General features: G+C 37.3%; 1 protein-coding gene across 6 annotated transcripts; it reads right to left on the reverse strand.

Moving 5' to 3' along the window:
- Positions 1-33: 33 nt before the first annotated feature.
- mpz (myelin protein zero) lies at positions 34-19,313 on the reverse strand. 6 transcript variants are annotated; one of them, XM_055203365.2, is made up of 6 exons: positions 19,153-19,313; positions 17,083-17,246; positions 12,920-13,133; positions 12,177-12,306; positions 11,879-11,924; positions 34-1,676 (listed from the first exon to the last, which is right to left on the reverse strand). In XM_055203365.2, exons 1-6 carry the CDS (start codon positions 19,196-19,198, stop codon positions 1,659-1,661), a joined length of 618 nt encoding a protein of 205 aa, XP_055059340.1. In that variant the 5' UTR covers positions 19,199-19,313; the 3' UTR covers positions 34-1,658. The 6 variants fall into 6 exon arrangements, with proteins under 6 accessions (XP_055059340.1, XP_055059335.1, XP_055059339.1 ...); XM_055203360.2 differs by having other exon boundaries at positions 34-2,759; XM_055203364.2 differs by having other exon boundaries at positions 11,879-11,927.
- Between the last annotated feature and the right edge of the window lie 4,961 nt (positions 19,314-24,274).

The following is a 24,274-nucleotide window of genomic DNA, read 5'->3' on the forward strand; positions in this document are numbered from 1 at the left end:
AACATTCATTATTCTTCAATGCAATGCACACGCTCACAAGGGATCTGGTTTTTATTGACACTTTTCTGAAATTATTCGAAATTATTTCTGAAAGTATTTTCTTTTTACATTACACATTATACAGAAAACCAACGTTAGCTGGGTTAAAGTCAAAAATAAACGTAAAAAAATTGTTAGACGGTTTAAATGACGTTCTAAGAGAGATAATGGTTACTCAGACCTGCACCGAGATGCAGGTGCACGATACATACAACGTGACAATTCCCCGATATTTAAACACAGTTTAATGGCAGGTATCATGTGGCTTTTCGACATTTACTCGGAGATGCATAAAAAGCATCTGTCTGCAGGCTAACAAACACATTATTTCCCACAAGCCCACCCAATTGTGCAGTTTCTCAAGGCATTACAGATGAAAGCCTCAGACACGAAGACTTGGAAAGAAAGGAGTAGGATCCTATGAAATTGAGATCTTTAGATTCTGCATCCAAATATGAAAACAGTCCAAGTCTACCTCACAGTTTACACTGTAAAAAATCTTTTTGCACTTAAATTTCCAAGTTTAATCAATGATTTATAAGTCATTTCAACTATATTGTCAAGTGATGAGTTGTTGTAACTTCACTAGTAAATACAGTTGAAATGACCTACAAATCCAAGTTGACTAAACTTAAAGATTTAAGTGCAAAAATATTTTTCTCTTTCATAAACCTTCTGATAACTTTCGTACCCAATTCATATGGCTTTAGCGTGCTAACGTCCTGATGGCAAACATCGCTTCGAAGAAACAACCACATGATTTCCGCCATGTCAGTCGAAAGAAAGTGCAGAAATTATTAAACATCATTAAATTATATTACATTTCTGCTTCCAACACACAAACAGTACCAGGATGCTACTGCACATCGAAATTGACCAACAATGACATAATGCAGATTTTTCTTCGTTGACAGATTACAGACTTAAAAACATACACATATGCATAAGCGTGAACTAACACGCGTCTTTTTATAGTCAGCAGAGAGCTAGCTGGAGTTTTCTTGTTTTTCGCTTTGCCGTCGTCGTCGTGGTGAAAATATGGCCGAATGAAAATTTCTCCCGTGGGCGGCAGGGGGCAGGAGAGAACGACGTGGTTTTCTTAACAGCACAAACAGGGATGAGAAGAAGTGGTGGTGGATGAGCGTTTGCGAAGTTAGAGAAGAGGAGGTTTAGAGAGAGGTGAAGTCAAACCATGATGAAGCGATGGGCCTTATTGACACATACAGGTGGGCCAAGCCCTGCTTGTGATGTTGTTTAAAGCGTGGAGAGGAGACGCGGATCTCCGGTTACAAGTGTTAAAATATCAGACAACAGCTTATGCAGACAGACATGAGAATTTGGCACGGTGGCTGCGTGCGAGTCTCTGCCAACAGTATCGACGTCATTCTGTGAAATTTCAGTCACTGCAGTCAGAGCAAACTTACACACTATTTAAGTTACTGTAATCCAAAACAACAAACTAGGCTTTGAATTGGATTCACGAGAGTGAACGTGAGTGTTAGTTGGAGGAAAGATGGAGCAATTTTATTGGACGGACAATGAAGTGTTTTCGTGTTGAAGGTGTGATGGCTTAAAATACTAATGATAAATTTAGCTCTCGGTAAATGAAGGGTAGGGGGCTACTTTGAGGGGCCGGCCTATGATGATAGAGGAGAGGAGGAAGTGATGTAATAGCACCAGTATATCAGATGATGAGAGAGGTGAATAATAGACAGAGATATAAAAGAAACAAGAGAGAAATAAGAAAAAGTGTCAGAGATAAAGACCAAACAAAGAGATATATATTTATATATAGGTATATATAACAAGACAAGAAAAATAGAAAAGAGAACGAGAAGAAGACAGTTAATATAAAGTTTCAAAAATAACTTCAGCAAGAGTACTGGGTGTGATAAATGTGTGGCTTAGATTTTATGTTTGTGCATTACAGTGCATGGGTGTACTGTGAAAGCTGTAAAAGAGAGAGCGAGAGAGAGATGGCAGAACGGTCTGTCACTTAACAAGATAAAAGCTTACAGCTTTCTGCTAGTATTACAGCTCTCGCAAACACATCTGTCAGAGTGTTTGTGTGTATGGGTAGGGTCTAAGCCTTGGGTTTCTTGTAAATATGTGATGCTTTTGAGGTGTTTTTGTATCAGCATGTTGAAAACCGTGTCCTAAACAGGTGCGATGTATCATCTTTGAAGTGGCAAGTCGTTTTTTGCAGCCAATCAGAACAGATGTGTAATATACAGCTATACCAACTAATGCATTTTTTTTATCGGTACAGGATTTATGATGATGCTGTGGCACCCGATAAGGACACAGTTTATTATTATTTTTTTTCCTGTGGAAAACACTTCACCCCTCTCCCATCCTCCTGTTTTGGGATTCATCTAACATTCCTCTCCTCCAAAACTCTCCACCACCCCTCCTTCTCACACCCCTCTCTCTCACGTGAGAGTGATTTTGCGCGCAAGTCGAGAAATGAACGCGGCAGGCCCGGATTTAATTTGTTCTCCCTCTCTCTCCTGTTTGGTGAGCTCCAGGTCAATGGTCATAAGCACCCTGCTTTGCCTCCCCACACCCGATGTTTCTTCCAGGGTTTGGGTGGAGGCAACCATAGTCTGGAGCTCTAGCTCTCTGCTCCTTAACCCCTATTTCTTCTCCCTGCGAGCCTCTTGTTTCTTCTTCTCTGATGCTGCAGCCTTGAGCTTGGCCGGGTCCATCACAGCCGAAACCTGGAAAGAGAAAGGGAGCGTGGAGAGGGGAGGAGTGAGTCACTACGGGAGGAGAGAGAGAGAGAGAGATAGAGAGAGAGGAAGGAAAGCAAGAAAGATTAAGAGAAAGGGGAAAAGAGAGAGATGTGGTTAGGCCCGGATGGTCGGATGAGTTTAATGGACATGAAGAGAAAGAATAAGGGAGGTAGTTCCAGTACAGAAAAGAAGAAAGAAAGAGTAGAAATGTAAACGAGCGGTTAGAAGGAGATGAACACCAGGGGAACTTTCGGTTTCTGGAAGGGAGGACAAAACAGGAAGTGGCCAGTTAGGGAGTGACTGCGTGACATCACAGCACCTGAATAAAAGAAGTCATACAGCTGAACTTTCACCCCGTCACCTTTGGATCTCTAAAACATGTTTGGTTTGGTTTTATCTTGATGAGGGTCACTTTCTCTCCTTTTGGCAAGTTGCTTTGGTCAATTAAAGTGAAGTGCGTCATTTCACATGTTTATAGTGTGTACACTATAAGGTGCCTTTTGCAAAAGTGTGTCAACAAAAATGTACTGTACATTTAAACTTGTTGCTTTCTGCCTCAACCAAAGATGTAAATTTGGGGGCAGTACTACCCGTTTACTATCCAACAATGCGTCCCATACGGCAAAAAAATAAATTTCTCTGGCCAAAATAAATATATTCTATTGGAATTTGGAAATATATTCGTTTTAACTTTCATAAATCAACATTTATTTCAAAATATATTTCAAAAATATATTTTAAATATATGCTAAATACATTTTGTAGAATGTTATGCTCAATTAAATATATTTTTGAATTTGGAAATATATTAGTTTTAACTTTCATAAATCAACATTTAAAGCAAATATATTTCAAATTTTACATCCCATTGGTATTTTTTGCCTAAATATATGTTTAATACAATAAAATTGTATGAAGTATATTGAAGTTAAAAATATATTTAATTTTAGCCTTTTTAAAACTTTTATGTTTACAGGTTCGTAAGATAGACAATGTTTTTCTTCCAATGCGACGTGAATATATTTTCTTTGATTGAAAAATATGGAGGGCTAAATATAATTTTTAATGCTTTAAAAATTATTTAAAAAAATATTTCAAAATATACAAAAAATATATCAGTAAAAACTATATTTTTGTAAACATATTCCAAAATATATTTCAGCAAATATATTTGTTGGCCATTTTTTGTATATTTTGAAATATATTTAAAAACATTATTTAAAATATTTTTTGTTAAAAAACAAAACAAATTTCTCTGGCAAAAAATATATTCTAAATATATGCTAAATACATTGGGTAGAGTGTTATGCTCAATTGAATATATTTTTGAATTTGGAAATATATTTAGTTTTAACTTTCATAAATCAACATATATTTTAAAATGTATTTCAAGGGCAAGCAAAAATATTTAAAATTTTACATCCCATATGGCAAAAGTGTATTTTTTGCCTAAATATATGCTAAATACAAGAAAATTTTATAACGTATATTTTTGAAGCTGAAAATATATTTAATTTTAACCTTTTTAAAAGTGTTATGTTTACAGGTTCGTAACATAAACAAAGTTTTTCTTCCAATGTGACATGAATATATTTCTTTTGATTGAAAAATATGGAGGGCTAAATATATTTTTAAAATATACAAAAAATGGCCAAAAAATACATCAGTGAAAAATATATTTTTGTAAACATATTCCAAAATATATTTTAGCAAATATATTTGTTGGCCATTTTTTGTATATTTTGAAATATATTTAAAAATATTATTTAATATATATATAAATACATATATATATATATTGCCGTATGGGGCGGGGCGCCCCATAAGGCAAAAATATACATTTCTCTGGCTAAAAATATATTTTAAATATATGCTTAATACATTTTGTAAAAAAGTACACCATAAAAATGCACCATTACGTTAAAACAACTTGGTTTTGCAAGTCAATTCAACATACTATTTTAAGTTTTGACCTGAATAGTTGACATAACTTAAAAAATTAAGGTAAACAATTTCAACTTGTTATAAGTTATATTTTGATTTGACAAAAATGCAGCTTTTCTATAGTATACTGCTCAATTAAATACATTTTTAGATTTGGAAATATATTTACCTTCATTTATCAACATATATTTCAAAATGTATTTCAAAGAGAAGCAAATACATTTCTAATTTTATATTCCATATGGCAAAAAAGTGTATTCTTTGCCAGAAAATATTTTAAATATATATGCTGAATACAAGTTTTTACAAATATTTTTAAATAAATATATTATAGATAAATATATTTTTTAATGCTTTAAATTCTATTTCTTTTAAAAATCTGTTTCAAAAATATACAAAAAAAAATGGCCAAGAAATATATCTGTTAAAACTATTTTTGTAAACATATTGAAATATATTTGTGGCATTTTTTTTTGGTATATTTTGAAATATATTTGAAATATATGTTTTTCCTGTATGGGGCGGAAAGTTTGGGATACAATAATGTACTATTGTTTGCAAATATCATTCAAGTGGTGCACAATTTACACACTTCACATTTAATAGAAAATCACAGGATAAATACAAGTTAAGCTCTACTTAGGCATGAAAATTATTTAGTATGCTACACATGCTTTCGAAAAAGCTTTAAAATGCTGCAAGCGACCGCTTTGTTGACCTGAAAAAAAGCTTTCTCTAAACAGAACTCTTTTTTTAGCCAATCAGAGCACTTGAGACATTTCAGCCTGTCAATCATTTAGCTAAGACGAGAGAACAGTATTCTGTCGCTAACTAATCATATATAGTACAGTACCTATACCTAAGGTAAGTGTCAAGCAAAGTTACATGTGACACTGAGATGACTTGGATTGCAATGATCTCTGTGTGCATCTGCCGTGGTTTTGGAAAGAAGGGGGCGTGTCTAATTCCAAAACAGCTAACTTCGCTTACAGCATTTTTAACTTAAAAATATGCGACACTTGTGGTCAAATCTCAAACACATGTACATAGTAACTCTACATCCTAACTTTTACTTTTAAAACCGATAAGGCAGGTGTCTGACACGGAAAGCCAGTTTGCAGTATCTGGACTCTTTATCAATCTAAATTCAGTTCACTGGAGGGTGGACTGGGTTTACACTGACAGAACCAAGAGATAAAGAAATGAAAGAGAGAGAAGTGGAACTGACAGAGGCATAAAGAAAGAAATAAACAGATAGACGTAATAAAGAAAGGTAATAAAGATAGAAAGAACATAAACAATCTGGTAAAACTCTGGTAGTTTGATCATGTAAGAGATGAGATGACTAAGGTGTGATTGTACGTGAAAGAGTTTGACGTGATTCAATTTGACAGCATCTTACTGTTGACCTGCAGGAAGAAGAAAGAGAGATGCAAAGAGCTGGAAAAAAGGCATCTAAAGAAGAAAAATGAGTGATGGAATGAAAGTGAAGCATAATGGATTTGAATAGCGGGTAGAAAGAGGTTTAGAGAAAGATGTGTGTGGATGATTGGCGTGTTAGTGCAGAAAGAGACGCGTGAACTTCATTTGAATGCCAGCACACGACCTGAATGACATTGGGGAGCTGCACTGATGCAACCGAGACTCGGTTCTTATAAAGCGTTTCTGTTGTTTAATTACCAGCGCAGGATGAAATTCCCACGAAACACCAAACTAAATTAAACAAATGCCGCTTTGGATAAGGGTGTCTGCCCAACGTTTAAACATTATTCACAACCGGCTCCCTCTTTCATTATCGTCCCAAAAATGGTTCCCATCTGCATTCATCAGCCGATGTCAACGGAGGCCCAAAACTACTCTGTTTCCAACATCACTGTTTACCAGAATTGCTGCAAATTTGCTTAATCAATAACAACTTGACAAAATAAATCATGCTTTACGAAATGTGACTCTGAATTAAAGGTACAGTGTGGGGTTTTAGCAGCATCTAGTGGTGAGATTGCGTATTGCAACCAACGGCTCAGTCCACAGCTCACCCCTCAATTTCGAAACGCATGGAAAAGCTACGGTGGACACCATGTTATTGTCTGAGATGGGTGTGCCTCATACATCTTGAAAAGTAAAGCTGCTGGCTCTTTGATCGCCCCCTGGTGGCTGGCTGCAATAAGTCATAAACCCCGCCCTCTACATGCAAACAAATGGGACTCGGCTCTAAATAAAACAATTATTTACACTTCCAATAAAATTTTCAGAAAATGGTTTTGGTCCTTTAAAGTAGTTGTTATCACCCTGATATTATGTTTAGGGATGCACCGAATTGAAAATTCTTGGCCGAAACCGAAAAAGAGGAAGCCAAGGCCGAAAACCGAAACGCGGAAATAAATTATGCCAATTTTCAGTACCATTGCATTTATGGCTATGACTGTGTACTAACTTTACTAGGGGTGTGACGGATCACAATTACAGTTTTTGAGGCACAGATCGGATTATTTTTCGGATCAGCAAAAAAGGGGTGTAATGAATCTAATAACAAATTACAAACATTTATAAAAAAGAACAAAGTTGCACATTAAGTAAGGTCTGAAATTAGCATTAGGTACAGAAATCGAATTAAATGAATCATAATACTGTCTTTATTTTATAAATTAAATATTATTATTATTATTAGAGCTACAGAAGTGATTTTCTCTTTGTCTTGGGTTGTTAGATTAACATTAATGACACAGACTTAAGTAGATTAATTGAGGTTACTGTCTCTTTAAGACCAAATAAGCACAGACTGGTTTCTGACTCTATCTATACTTAAAGGTGCAGTGTGTAATTTTTAAAAGGATCTCTTGACAGAAATGCAAAATAATATACAAAACTATATTATCAGTGGTGTACAAAGACCATTTTATAATGAACCGTTATGTTTTTATTACCTTAGAATGAGACATTTTTATTTACATAGATAGAGGGTCCCCTTTTGTGGAAGTCGCCATTTTGTCCCACCATGTTTCTACAGAAGCCCTTAACGGACAAACTTTTTTTACTAAGTTGTCTCCGTCCATGACATGTTTTTCCGGTGGCGTCTACCGTACCTTCTCTATGCGTTTCAAAAGCGAGGGGTGAGCAGTGGACTGGGCCGTTGGTTGCAATTCACAACCTCACCTTTAGATCTGTCAATAGTCCTGTCAATAACAAAAAAAAAATATGTTCGCTTGTTTTTTAAAACGCGTCTCTCCATGTATGCACTACTGAGTGCACTTAAACGCGCCTGCACACACAGACAGTCGCTCCACATAAAAACCTTGTTTTTCATTGCTCTATTCACCAAATGTATTTTAATGGATTACATTTTAAGACACAGTAGCGCAACTTACTCTAAAGTTTACACATCAAGAGTTCTGATCTTTGAAGGGCATAGGGATGATCACGTCTGACTGGAGCTGGACCGGACACATTCAACCGTATGTACGTCTGTGCCATAGGTCTGTGCGTACAGAAATCTGCTCACTTTAGTGCCTTTTTGAGGTTAAATTGTTTAAAATCACTTGAATGTTAACATTTGCAAGCCTTTGAAACATGTGCAAATGGTAAACTTTTCCTACTTAAATTTGCGTATTTAACTTGCGAATCGCATGCAAGCTGATCCATGATCCGTACTGATTCACGACCTCGGGAACTAGGGAAAGAATTGAGACACATGGATACTGAAATTTGTCCACACTGCAGACGTGTTGCTTCAGACAAGCACGCGCAGGTTGCGGTTTCTGTTTGCATCATCACAACAGTACTGTTTCGGTGATAAAATCTTTCGGTGAAAATTTTCTGAATATTCGGTGCATCCCTAATTATGTTAAATTGTTAATTTTTGTAATAGGTTTCATTTTAGCTAATTTGATGCTATCGATACGCGGCGTGTCATTATAATTGGTGTGGATGAATTGGGCATGTGAGCGTTTGAGCGCAAGTTTGATATCTCGGCTCAGGCTCCACCAACGATTCCTTCTACACGCCCTGGCTCCAAACTGACATTTTTATGTAACATGGCAGCGCTCATGATCAGACATTTTTTAGCTTCCAATGCATTACAATGGAAGGAAGCGACATCGTGTCGCCAATCTTTTTTACAGTCTATGGTCTGAGACAACGCAGGAACACTTTGTAGAGCAAATACGGCTTAGATAAAACGTCTCATTCTAAGGTAATAAAAACAATACAGTTCATTATTTAAGGTCTCCATACACCACTAACAATACAGTCATGTATTCCACATTACATTTCTGTTAAGAAGTCCCACATTGCACCTTTAAATGTCCCTTATTGCCTAATTTGCACTTCCTTGAAAGTCGCAAAATAACTTTGAATGGAATCAAGTAATAACCATGAATTCTACACACACGAGCCCCTGTTGGGTTGGGTCAAAAAAGGGACAAAAACAACCCGGCATTTTTTTGAGCGAAGCCATAATAACCCTCCCTTTGCACCGGTAATGTCTATACAGAGGTCTTCTTACCAATTTTTTGCAGCACTAAAGTGTGCAGATGAGAACCTGATATAAATGCTGAGGACAATCTCTGTGACAGGGCCATATTGTTAACATAGATACAGATTTAAAATCCACTCTTGTGGATACATATAGTGAAAGACAAATATTTACATATATGCATTTGGGGAAAATGCATTTGGCAGACACTGTTATCCAAAGCAACTTACTTTGCATTCAGTCTATCAGTATGTGTGCTTCTCCACTCTATTTTTGACCCATGTTGGGTAAATATTGGACAAAACACATGCTGGGTTCAAACTGACCCAGTGTTGGGTCGTTGTTATGCATCCATGGGTTATACATGTATCAACCCAGTAGTTGGGTTAAAACAAACCAACACTGGGTCAATTTTAACCCAGACATTTTTAGAGTGTGGGATCAAACCCACAACCTTTGCATTGCTAACAGAATGCTCTATAAATGCGCTACAGGAACACGGGTACACTGGCAGGGCATCAGTAATCAGGTTTTGTATATGGTGTGTGACAGGCATACGTACAGAAGCTCAGACGTTGAGGTAGCTGTAAGCTTTATCTGAAGTCCCATGCAACGCCTGACTATCCCTTAGTGTTTGTTTAGTATAACATGCTGTCTAATGCCCTCAAGCAGATAAAAAATACTTTTGAACGCACATCACATCTGTCATAGACAGGCATTTGTTTCAAGAGACTGCGGTGGGCACGTTAATTAAAATTTGGAAAATCTGCCTGCATTTCTCAGCTACCGTTCCAGCTTTCCATAAGGTGAATTGGGAACGTGGCCCACTCCATATCCGTGGTGCTTACAGCCAAGGTGGGTTCAAATGTGGAGACAGGCCACATCTTGAAACATTAAAGGGATATTTCACCCATAATTTTTTTATCCTAATTTTGTTTTGAATTAATTTTATTTTGATGAACACAAAAGACGATATTTTGATAAATGACGGTTGTAACCACTTCCATATTAGAAAATAATATTATGGAAGTATTGTGATGAAGAATGAAGAAGTAAATATTTTGATGAATAATGGTAAAAACACAGTTGATGGTGCCCATTGAATTCAATCGTACACTGTAAAAAATACTTTGCTGCCTTAAAATCAACTCAGATTTACAAGTCATCTCAACTTACTATTATTTATCTTGACTAAAGATGAGTTGTTTTAACTACAGGTGAGTTGTTATAACTAACAAAATTAAGTTGACTTTTCTCAACTATATTTTATAAGTTGTGACAACTCATCTCTGTTGACATGACTTGTAAATCTGAGTTGATTCAACAAAATATTTCAAGGCAGCAAAGTCTTTTTTACAGTGTATGTTTTCTTCCTACTATGTAAGTCAATGGTTACAATTAGCTGTGTGCTTACCGTCATTTATCAAAATATCTCCTTTTGTGTTCTTTGGAAAAAGAAAGTCAGATTTAGAACAACACGGTGGCAAGAAAATGATGACAGAATTTTCATTTTTGGGTGCACTATCCCTTTAAAGGTTAAAGGAAAACATCACCATTTTTCAATATTTAATTTTATTTTATTATTATTTTATGTTCTTACCTCAACTTAGATGAACCAACGCATACCTATCCTTCCTCAATGCGTGCACCTTTTAACTCCGTACAACGCCTCATGAATGTGTCAGCATCTAGCCCAGCCCCATTCATTCCCACGGCTCCAAACCAAGCGTGCTGCACAAGCCCTGAAAATTGAAGCCAAAACGTCTCGATCGCCCCCCAGTGACTGGTCCCAGTATAGGTCATGAACCCCGCCTCCCCATGTTATTCAATGGGACTTGAGACCAACTAAACAATTTAATTACACTTCAATTACCTTTTTTTCCGAAGCTGGTTTCTGTCGTTTACTGTAGTTTTTATCACGCTTATGTAAATTCAAGTGTTTGTTTTTAAAATAAGTTTGTTTTTAGATAGTTATTTAATCCTATAAAAATGGTGGTGTCACGTCATGATTGACAGCTGTGATATGCGCATTCTGCGAGAGAAAGGGCGGAGCCTTGCTTTCGCAGCTTTACTTCCTGCTCACTACTGCGCAGGACTCAAGACCCAAGATGTCAGCGCCGTATCGGGACACTGACGGCTTCACTTTTCACCAATGGAAGAAAGGGAACGGGCGTCGTCCATCTTTTTTACAGTCTATGCTCCAAACAGTGGTGAATTTAGAAGCCACCAAACACTTCCAATTTTCCCAATTTGAAGACTGTTACATGAGTAGTTACATGAGTAAGTATGAAAATAAATTATAAAATAAAACTTTTGTTTGGAGCCATAGGAATAAATGGGGCCAGGCCAAATGCCAACACACTCAAGAAGCGCCGCACAACGATCAAAAGTGCACGCATTGAAAAAAGATACATATGCACCAATTCATCTAAGTTGAGGTAAGAACATAGTAAAATATTGAAAAACGGTGGTGTTTTCCTTTAAAATGACCACGTTTTTTATAATGTTATCGAAACATAAGTCTGGTAAACGCTTTTTAAGGAGCTGAATTGGGAATAGCAGAAGAAAGAGGAAGAACAGTGGAGGACAGGAGATCTTTAACAGAGCGAGAGACTTGTACTGTAAGCATATGCATGTGTGTGTTTTATGTGTGTGTGTCGTTTTATGGTGGAGGCAGGTGACCACTTGCCTGTTTTTGCTGTGATCCTTCTTTTCCTTTGCCTTTCTTGCCATGTCTGCTTAGGGAACAAACATACAAAAAAAATGCATGAACAGTGTTACCCTCTAGTGGCCGGAGGAGTCAGCTGATCTTTGGGGGATCTGTCTGTGCCTTGATTTGTGTGCTTTCGTGTGCTTGCTTTTCAATGACTCGTGGCGATCTTGGTTGTGTTATGCTAAGGGTGTGTGTGTGTACAACAGTTTGCGTGTCAAGGCCGGGCAAAGGTTCAGGTCGGGCTTTTGGTAGTAGCAGACGCTCCCAGACTGACCTCATGCTCAAGCTGAACACTCGTCTTGCGACCAGGAAACGCATCAGATAGTAAATCGCCACAACCAGGATCAGCAGTCCCAACACTACGCCAATAATGGCTCCTGTTATCACGCCGGCTTGAACAGGAACTGAGAGAAAAACAGAGAACATGAGGTTAGGACTGTTGGGGTCTCTATTAGGCATATTGTGTGAAAGTTTACAGGTGCAGCTGTATTACTGAAACATACTTGGAAACATCATCAATCACTGTCTATCTAGACATTTTTTCATTTTTCCTTTTTTAACAATCTGGCTCACAAAAGAAGTTAAAGCTGCTGTTAAAGACAAGAAAGGAAAACCAAAATCACCCGTGGGAAAAAGCATTTGACGAATAAGGCAATTTTTCACCAAAATTGTATTCTCAGAAGAAAGTTATGACCACACAAGCAAAACCACTCTTGGCCCCTGCTTTCATGCTATTTTGTGTTTCCATTAGCAGCAAACTTTCATCTCTTGCCATATGATCTCTTATATTTTGCATGCCACCCTGGAATAAGATGAGCCTACGGGCAAAAAGCAGGTCTTGATAGTTACGCAGTAAACCGTAGCATGAAAAAAGGAAAGGAGCCCAGCTAGTGTGTAGCTATACTGCGGTTTATCCGCAAAGCAGTCATCGTGGGAGTTAAATGTCTCCCAAAGAACAGTTACCATTTATTATCCGTTTCTTTCTTTGTGGAAAAAATGCTCGTAGGGACCTATTACCTTTTTCATACACTAGCAGTCGAACGCTGGATGGATGGCCTCCTATGTCAGGTGGGTTCTTGGCATCACAGGTGAAGGTGCCATTGTCACTGAAGTCGACGTTCCGGATCAGAATAGAGCCATCGCGCCGATTAGGGTTCCCCACGAACTCCAGGCGGTCCCTGAATGGACCTTTGTTAGCGATATAGGGAGCACCATTTGTGTAGTGGAAAATCTAAATCATTGCAGAAAATATTTGTATTATTATTTCATAAATAACATGCAGTTTGAAACACTCTCCGAGGTTAAAGTCGCAATAAAATTGAAATATTGTGGTATTTTTTTTTCAGACTGATCTCACGGAAAGTCGCGTTATAGTCACGCAAAATATGATTGATTTATTTGTGTCTATGGCACGAAATTCATCTTATTTGTGTCTTTTTCGTGTAACTTGCACAAATTTCTATGAAAAGTTTTTCGTGTCCGTTGACTTTCTTTTTCATTTCATTTTATGTATTGTTTTCTCATATTTTTTTCCTATTTTCTTAGCATTGTTGCTTGGGGTTGGGGTTAGAATTACTTGCTGTTACATTTTTAGACGTCCTAACTCAAACCCCAACTCCAGGTGAGAATAGTTTTAAAAAGTGGAAGAAAAACATGTAGAAACCAATACATAAAAGTACATCCTAACCCAAATCCCAAATCTAACCCCGAGCGACAATGATTTAAAAATAAGGAAAAATGAGAAAACAATAAATAAAATGACACAGAAAAAAATGTCGTCGTACCACGGACACAAAAAACTATTTATAGAAATTCATGCGAGTGACATTGAGACAAATAAATTAATAAAAATTTTCGTGACTAACACAACTTTCCGTTAGATTATGTTGTATTTTTTTACTTATCTGTGAGCTTCATTATAAAAAAAATTATGTGCCCTCATGACTACCCAGTCTCACAAAATTATGTACCTGTAGTCACGTAATTTTGTGATTCTTTTTCGTGATATCGTCACGAATTCCCGCGCTTTCTGTGACTGCACCACGAATTTATGCCTATGTGTCATTGTCACGTATTCGTTACTCAACTATTTTTTCCGATTTTCAAACCATTTTCGTTTCGGTTTAGGGTTAGATTTGGTCTTTGCTTTAGGATGTCACTTGTAGTATTGGTTTATACTATTTTTTTTGATTTATTTTTTATATTTTCTAAATTTTAAAACATTGTCGCCTGGCAACAGGGATAGACAAAAAATAGGGTTAGAGTTGGGTTGTGTCATTTTATGTAAATCTTACCTTAAAACGAAGCGAAAATGGTAAGAAAACAGTTGAGTAACCAATACGTGACAAAAACACCCAAACAGAAACTCGTGACACGATCACGAAAAAACGCGCAAATTCGTGACAGTATCACGAAAAAAAATTACATGACTATAGGTACGTAATTTTGTGTGAATGGGCTGCTCATAACCTTTAATCAAAAATGCAAATCTCCTCCTTTCCTCGAAATGATCTCTTTTTACTTCCGGTCATATGGTATGGCAGGTGGGCGAGGTCCGGGAAAAGATTGTGGCGATTAGCAAATTCCAACATGACCCAACTTCAAACGATCCAAGCAGTTCTCAATGGACAAATTCAAGACCAGCCCAACCTTTCTTGCCATGTCTTTTTTAATTTCCGAAGCTGTTTCACTAAAATATACGTCACCACGGGGAAAAAGGGACAATTGCTTATTCCGTTTTATGGTGACTTTAAACATTAATTAAACGATTTTTTAACCCTCAACTGTAGTTTTCAATCTTAGCAGCTCCCAGAATTCCCAGTTACGGATAACTTACAAATTTGCATAGCACATTAAAATTTGGAGAGCATGAACTACGCCTAAGGCGCTAATATTGCTATTTCCAGTTGATTTGTTCATTTAAGAGCGTGGTTATTATTTCTACAAAGCATACAGGCACAAGGGTACTCTGGGCATGTTTCACACAGATCCTTGGTTGCACTACCAGTGCACACAATCTTTTAACAGGTGAAATGTAGCCCACACCGTGTTTATTTTTGTGTTCAGTTCAAATACTGAGGCTTTGGGCTGTAATTCAATTAAAACTATGAAAAACCCATTAAACAAAAGTAGCTGTTCTCAAACAGATGCTGCATTTTTTAATATTCGAAATACGAACCCGAGGCACCTTTTTACATTATTTTGTGACATGGAAATTTAATGATGGTTAAAATGTATTATAAAATGATTTCTTGTTAAAAACCATCTACAGCCTGTGCGAAATAAGGGCACAAGAAGATGGCACGTATGTACGGTACGTTACTGAAAAGATTATGTCAGATGATATTTCAATGAAACAAATACAAAAATTATACCAGATATAAAAAAATCATACATATTAAATTTAATGAACGAAGCCTAAAGAAAAGAAAACATTTAGCACTGAATTTCTGTATACACTCTGTAAATGTTTGCTGTAACACATTGTAAACACGTTTGCCAGGATTGCAATCCCAGTGGTTCTCAAATTGTTCTTTACGATCCAAATTTTACATTGGCCGAACATAAATTTGCACCAAAACGCAGAAGAGTTGTGAAAGTGTGGCCATTAAAGCTTACAACAAGCATCTTCTCTATTTGAAACATAAATAAACTTAATTATTGTGCTATCCTAACTTGATTATATGCTCGGTTGCATCTTGTTGTTTGGATCTGGCATTGTTTTTCACTGTTGTCCGCCACCAGTTGAGAGCCGCTGTGCTACTCCACACATAATTTTGATGAATGCCAGTCTATTCTGAAATACCAGCAAAACAAAACTGTTGTTTGCAGCTATTATTTCTGAATTCATTGTTGCAAAAGAGCTGTTGTTTTCCAACTATTATTTCTGAGTAGTATGGTATTTGACGGAAACCCTGAAATTAAATTAAATTGGCACAGTTCAGTTCACCTGCATCCACATACATAAATACATACTGTATATATATCCTGAGAGATGAAGTAATTAGAATGTGTGCATATGATGTTTAGACATCGTTCTTGAATAACAATATGAGGCACCAGGATGCAGCTGTTACTAAATAGGGTGTGTGGAGGGGCTATCATACACCTGGCGCAATAGTCTAAAAACGAGGTGTGTTCAGGCGCATTGTTGGTGCGTTGCTATTTTGAGGCAACTAAAATAGATTACGCCATTGACCAACTAAAACCTGCTCTAAAGTATATGGCACAATATTGTTTTTGTTATTTAATAAGTGCGTTAATGTGCGTCTAAAAACGGGAAGACGACGCGGGTTTGCTTATGACACATGCGCCGCAGCACACAAACGTTTTTAAATGTGAAAAATTAAAGGATTCAAATTTAAAAGATTATTATTGAGTCTCTTGGACATAAATGAGAACCGATTATGAGACGTTAGAAGGCGTAAAGAGATGCTTAACCTGTAGCCTGGTAAGTAATTAAATGTTGCAAATATAAACATTTATTTTATATGATGACTTTGTACCTGTGGATAAAATGAGATGAGAACCTTTTTAATGCTTTTCAAAACAGTCACGGCGCTGTCTAAGTGCTGAAACGGCTCTCCACACGTTTGTAAATTCTGTATCTCCTTACAAATAAAGTATTTTAGAGTACAAACCTTTTCTTGCATATTTGTAAATTATTCTTTGATGTAACACTGATCACATAGGCTATCAATACATTTACAGCAATTAAACCTGCTAATTTTACTTCCATGACTGAAAAAAACGACTTTTAAAGAGAACCAAAGGTTTTAATACAAAAAAACAACAATTTCGATGCAAATAAAAACAATGCAATTTTTTAACATCAATCTTAAACCTGTGGTCTTCTTCCTTCGCTTATTTTTTAGTTTACAAATTCCGCCATCTAAATACGGAATCGGAATGGGAAGTGCGCAACTGGATTTTAAAGAAGATGAGAGCTGAGACTCTCATTGGTGTATTGCAAGTTACGCTCAAAACACACCCATTACTCATTAAGGGAATAGGAACAACCATTTTAGACTGTGCACTAGGCGCACAAACCATTTTTCCTGTCGTTAAATCAGCAAAAGTGGAATCGGACACGCCCTTTTAGACTGTGCCCCATGCGCTTTAGGCCATGCGCTTAGATCATTAAAATAGGGCGCTACATGTGTAGGTGTGTGTGTACGCACTGTAGGGCTCTCTTTAGACCCATCTGCACGGTAACTCCATGAGAAGGACACTTCTGGAGAGGTCCATTGCCAGGAGAAGAAAGAGCAGGAGAGTCGGACATCTGATCCTACCTGTGCATGTTTCTCCCAACTTGTGTACACAGTTACAGCTGTGCACTGAGAGGCTGAAACACACAAACACAAGTGTGAGCAATACTAACCTACAGCAGCCTCACAGGATTGTTTTAAAGTCGGAAATGAAAATATTTACTTGATAAAGTTTAGATATTTACTAAGTGACATTTCAGCCCAGTCTCACGAAATTTCGCTATATAGTCACGTTTTTTTTTTTGTTCTTTTTTCGTGCTATTGTCACGAAATTTCGTGTTTTTTCGTGATCGTATAATGAATTCCTGTTTTTGTGTGATTATCACGTATTGGTTACTCAACTGTTTTGTCCTATTTTTAAACCATTGTCGCTTCGGTTCAGGGCCAGATTTACATAAAATGACATCCCTAACCAAACCCACCTCTACAATGTAAAAAACATCCGTAGAAATTACAATGTTATTGCAGCTGGGATGCCGGTAATTTACCGTAGATTTAAATTTATGTTATTTACTGGCAAGAGTTTGTTCAAAGTTAAATTAAATTTTAAATATTAACAAGTCTTTATCTCTACAGAATAAAACTATACAGTAACAGCCTCATGCAAAGCATTCTGGGAACCAGAAATCATCATCAACCTTTTTCTGTTTTTTTGCTTCAGATTTTGTTTCCCAGAATGTTTTGCTTGATCCTGTTTTTTTGGTTTTGCTCTGTGGGGACGGAGACTTGTAGATGTTAAATGTTCATTTAACTTTGAACAAAATGTTGCCAGTAAATAACATAAATTTAGATCTGCGGTGGATTACCGGCAGCCCAGCTGCGATTTCTATGGATTTTTTTACAGTGTAACCCTAACGCCAGGCGACATATAAAAAAAAATCAGAAAAATAGTATAAACCAATATATAAAGTGACATTCTAATGCAAGAACCAAATCTAACCCTAAACCGAAGCGACAATGGTTTAAAAATAGGAAAAAGCAGTTGAGAAACCAACACGTGACAATCACACGAAAACAGGAACTCGCCAAACGATCACGAAAAAACACGAAATCCCGCGACAACAGCACGGAAAAAGAATAAAAAAAAAATACGTGACTATATCACGAAACCCCGCGAGACTGTGTAGGACATTTATAAATATAACATTGTTTGTAGACATGATTAAATTGATGCTGAATAAAAATCTGAGGAAAAAAAGATTTTTTTCTGTAGAAATTACAGTATTACTGGCAGCTGTTTTACGGTAACAGCTAAATAAATAAATACGGTAACTTACTGTAGATTTAAATGTATGTTATTTACTGGCAACAGTTTGTTAAGTTAAATAAACAACAAACATTAATATCTCCACAGAATCACACCAAAATATCACCCTCCTGCAAAGCATTCTGGGAACCAAAATCTGAAAGAAAAAAACAGCATGATGAGGATTTCTGGTTCCCAGAATGCTTTGCATGAAGCTGCTATTTTATAGTTGTATTCTGTAAAGACAAAGACTTGTTAATGTTTATTTGACTTTCAACAAACTGTTGCCAGTAAATAACATAAATGTAAAACTACAGTAAGTTACTGGCAAACAGCTGCATAACTACATCAATATCTTTACAATAACAGTTAGAAGCATTAAATATTGAATGCACAGCTGACAAAAAACCAAACAAATGCATAATTGTGTTTTTATTAATGTTGACCTTAATTTAGCTTACATTAATAGGGAAACAAAGATATAAAAGCTCAACACAATTTATAAATGAAACCATTAAAAAAAGTTCCTTTCGCTGTGTGATCAGTTAGTCGAAAAAGCTCTTCGCAGATGTAAACACGTACACAACAGGTGCGCAAACCACAGGTGCACCCAATTATACAATAATTCTCCAAAACTGCATAGAAAAGTTGCACTCATAATTTAAGTTTTGTAACTTCAATTTGTTTAAGAATTTTGCACTATAAAAGTTCAATGGAGAGTTGTGAAATGTATTTACCTATGCCCAAGAGCACCACAGACGTCAATGCCAGTACAGACAGCATGATCTCTCTCTGATCTCCCCGCTGGTCAGTGTATGAGGGGTTCCCGAGAGAGCGAGGGATAGAAAAGAAGAGATGGAGGGATGAAGGGATTGAGACCAGAGGGCATCAAGATAACACAATTCAGTTGTGGACTTTATACCCAACCACACCCCAAACATAAGCCCCGCCCATCTAATCTTCTATTTGGCCCCACCCCTGAAAAGGCTCTGATGTTATTCTCACTCTCCCTTACTCATCTCTTTCAATAACATGAAAATGAATCTTCCCTCTGTTCTAGTTAATAAAAGCATTACAGTATATCGCGACAAGAAAAGATCACATTTGAACGACAAAGTGAAACTGCAATAAAATTAATCTTTAAGTGAGTCAGATTGTATTTGGTGTTCAGTGTATCTGTGCTTTAATACTCTGCTGGCTTCTTTTCATCCCGTCACGGTTGAGTGCCGTTTGTCTATAATCCTTCCTCTCTTATGCCGAGAGTTATGAACAAAACAAACCCGAGATGCTGGTATGAAAACACAATGAGCCGGAGATCTTTTCCATCTCACCTGTCTTGACCTGGTCGCCATCCACCTGCCATTTATAGTCAACAAAACAGTAAAGATGACACAGTTAAATGTGAAGGGTGTCCACGATAATGTTACAGATGCCCTGAACCAATTTTTTCCTCAACATAAGTATTCAATAATTTTTTTGGGCTTTATTAGCAGCTATTTTTGGCAACACCTACCATCTAAGTGTTATGGTTTACATTTGGCGAAGGTTTTTATTCTAAGCAACTTACAGTGCATTCAATTTAATCACTATGTGTGTGTGTGCTTTTTAAATCAAAACCATGATCGTTGCATTCCTAACATCCATGGTTAGTTGCTCAACAAGGTGGAGCACATCATGCACATCACCCTAATCACGATTGAGAACAGATTCATATTTCAAAAATGAGTACACAAGTAAATAATATTCAAACACATAATGATAAACATTTCCAATAAAATAACACACACAGAGAGAGAGAGAGAGAGAGAGAGAGAGAGAGAGAGAGAGAGACAGTCAACTCTTGACCCTGTTTCTCCTCTCTCTGCCCTTTCACCATGCAGATGACACAAAGACCTCTCTTTCTTCATCCTTCTTTTTTCCATCTCTCCCTCACTGCAGATTCCTCTCCTCTGCTGACGTCTTCCAGACATAACAATACATCGAGCGAGAGACCGAAAGACATGGGGCGAGCGGGCGGGTCTAATTTAGAGCAGCTTTCTTTCTCGCCCCGCATCCAGACAAAGGTTTGCATTCTTTTACTCCTCCAGTTTCTCACCCACTTCTCTTATTCCAGTACAACAGACAAGAACATATTATTGGGGCAGATATAAATATATGAGTTAATATAAGGACATTTTCTAATCAACGTGAGAATGGTCGTTTAATGGCAGAGACCTACTTGGAGCGTCCAGGTTGCTCTGCTGTCCGCTGAGGTCCAGGCCAGCTGCCGCTGTGGTACACAAAAAGAGACATTAATTCAATTCAATTCAATGTTATTTATATAGCGCTTTCACAATTATTAATTGTTTTTAAAGTAGCTTTACGTTAATAAAAGCAGGGGAAACACTGAAAAATCGATAGACAACATAAGTAGCAAAATACAGTAGCTAAGATTAAACTGAACAAGCGAGCGTAGTAATATGTAACGTATAGCAGGGGGTGCTAGGTTAAGACAAAGGCGGCTGACTCCCAGGAGTGGAAACTGCGGTGACACTTTGGGGATGCCTCCAAGTGCGTCTGAAAGTGTATGTCAAATTCAACCAATGATGAGGCTTAACGACAAAGACAGGGTGACGTAGGAGCCAGGAAGTATATCGCTATCTGAAATATTGCCTGAGACGGCGTTACAGGGACACAGGAAGTATGGCAAGGGAGATGCAGCATCTCGTTCCCTTCTAAGGGAACAACAGTTACATACGTAACCCGAGACGTTTTTATGTGTCAAACACAACTATGCAAAAAAGCATTTTGGTATGAATCAACATCCACATACAAAAGATATAAGCATTTAAAGCAAACAGTTTAGTATGTGTGCTTAAAAAATCTAGAATTTTTATTTTGTTATCCTACACTACACACAGGGGAAAATATGGATTTTTTTTCCAGAAAACTTCTTGCATAAAATAGATTCAAGCACGTTGAATGACCTGTATCTATGTGTGTATATTTTCAAAAACTTCCCAGGGCCTTGAACATCCCCCCCCACAGATTCACAAACTTTCAAGGACCTGTGGGAACCCTGCCTTTAATGTCTCTTTTGTTGTTTCCTGGTCTCTGTTTTCAACCATTATAAAGCTTTAAAAGAGCAAAGACTAAAATAACTCCAAATGTGTTTGTCAGAAAGATGTTGGATAGATGCATCTCGGATTGCTTGGGGGTGAATAAAACATGGGGTAATTTGAGATTCCTTTAACTCTCTTTTAATACTGAATCAAAGTGTAAATATATACGGTACAAGGTGATGATGGTGTGGAGCTCTTTGAAGTGGCAATTCTGTTGTATATATTCATGCACTCTCAGAAAAAAAGGTACAAAAGCTGTCACTGAAAAGGTAGGACTTTGCATATTACTACATAAAGGTACATTCTAATGTATACATAGCTGTTCCTAAATAATACATATTAGGACCTTTTAAAGGATACCATCCCGATGACAGCTTTTGTACCATTTATTCTGAAAGTGTACTATACCGTATTATTATCTGATGTATGGCCACAGTTTTATGCATTTGGCAGACACTTTTATCCAAAGCGACTTACAGTGCATTTAAGGTCTACATTTTATGTGTGTTCCCTGGGAATTTGCACTGCTACAACAGTGCTCTTCCAATTAATTGGATTTTAATTTGCTAATTTTTACAAGCTACAGACAGATAGCTAGAGGAAGTTAATAAAATGTTCGCCTAACAAATACACCACAATTCCAATACATGACGCAGTTTTGTGTGCTTGAGAATAAAAAAGGCTTATATTTCTGACCCTGGACCACAAAACCAGTCATAAGTAGCATGGGTATATTTGTGGCAATAGCCAACAATTTATTGTATGGGTCAAAATGATAGATTATTCTTTTATACCAAAATCATTATATTAAGTAAACATCATGTTCCATGAAGATATTTTGTAAATTCCCTATCGTAAATACACTCACCTAAAGGATTATTAGGAACACCATACTAATACTGTGTCTGACCCCCTTTCGCCTTCAGAACTGCCTTAATTCTACATGCCATTGATTCAACAAGGTGCTGAAGGCATTCTTTAGAAATGTTGGCCCATATTGATAGGATAGCATCTTGCAGTTGATGGAGATTTGTGGGATGCACATCCAGGGCATGAAGCTCCCATTCCACCACATCGCAAAGATGCTCTATTGGGTTAAGATCTGGTGACTGTGGGGGCCATTTTAGTACAGTGAACTCATTGTCATGTTCAAGAAACCAATTTGAAATGATTTGAGCTTTGTGACATGCTGCATTATCCTGCTGGAAGTAGCCATCAGAGGATGAGTACATGGTGGTCATAAAAGGATGGACATGGTCAGAAACAATGCTCAGGTAGGTCGTGGCATTTAAAGGATGCCCAATTGGCACTTAAGGGCCTAAAGTGTGCCAAGAAAACATCCCCCACACCATTACACAACCACCACCAGCATGCACAGTGGTAACAATGCTTGATGGATCCATGTTCTCATTCTGTTTACGCCAAATTCTGACTCTACCATCTGAATGTCTCAACAGAAATCGAGACTCATCAGACCGGGCAACATAACTGTCCAATTTTTGTGAGCTTGTGCAAATTGTAGCCTCTTTTTCCTATTTGTAGTGGAGATGAGTGGTACCCGGTGGGATATTCTGCTGTTGTAGCCCTTCCGCCTCAAGGTTGTGCGTGTTGTGGCTTCACAAATGCTTTGCTGCATACCTCGGTTGTAACGAGTGGTTATTTCAGTCAAAGTTGCTCTTCTATCAGCTTGAATCAGTCGGCCCATTCTCCTCTGATCTCTAGCATCAACAAGGCATTTTCGCCCACAGGACTACCGCATACTGGATGTTTTTCCCTTTTCACACCATTCTTTGTAAACCCTAGAAATGGTTGTGCGTGAAAATCCCAGTAACTGAGCAGATTGTGAAATACTCAGACCGGCCCGTCTGGCACCAACAACCATGCCACGCTCAAAATTGCTAAAATCACCTTTCTTCCCCATTCTAACATTCAGTTTGGAGTTTAGGAGATTGTCTTGACCAGAACCAAACCCCTAAATGCATTGAAGCAACTGCCATGTGATTGGTTGATTAGATAATTGCATTAATGAGAAATTGAACAGGTGTATCTAATAATCCTTTAGGTGAGTGTATATCAAAACATACATCATATTTGTGGCTACGGACTTCATTTGGACAACTTTAAAGGTGATTTTCTTTAAATATTTGTATCTTGGCAAAAATTGTCCCATCCTAACAAACCATCCTACATCAATAGAAAACCTTATTATTCAGCTTTCAGATGATATATAAATCTCCATTTTCAAAAAAATGGCCTGGTTTTGTGGTCAAAGATTACATTTAATGTTGCCCAAAGTCCAGTCAGCTTCACCCAATGCCAAGAATAAACCACTGCTCCAAAATCACATTACCACATGTTTCTAGGGTTACAAATCCTTCTCTCCTCCTTCACTTGGTTTAGGTCTACAGAGACAGTGGACCTTATTAGACATTTCTGCAAATGTGCCAGATTAGCAATGACAGATATTCAAATCCTTAAAGGGTCGAAGATACAAAAGAATAAACAGAATTTAAAAGAAGACAATCCAAAAAGGAATTACACTGATGGGAGCACATTAGGCAAAGCATGTTTGTTGCATGCGGATGAAAATCACAGAGCATGACCGCCCTGTTGACATTGGGTTCGACATTGACAGCAGGACCAATCAAAATGCACCATCGGCTGAATCCCAAATGAGAAACACACGGTCTTGAGTGACAGCTGTAGAACGAGCAAATGGAAAGACCGACATCTGGAGAGAAACCTGTAAAGAGAAAAA

Source organism: Misgurnus anguillicaudatus, chromosome 2 (assembly GCF_027580225.2).
Source record: "Misgurnus anguillicaudatus chromosome 2, ASM2758022v2, whole genome shotgun sequence".
Taxonomy (NCBI): Eukaryota; Metazoa; Chordata; class Actinopteri; order Cypriniformes; family Cobitidae; genus Misgurnus; species Misgurnus anguillicaudatus.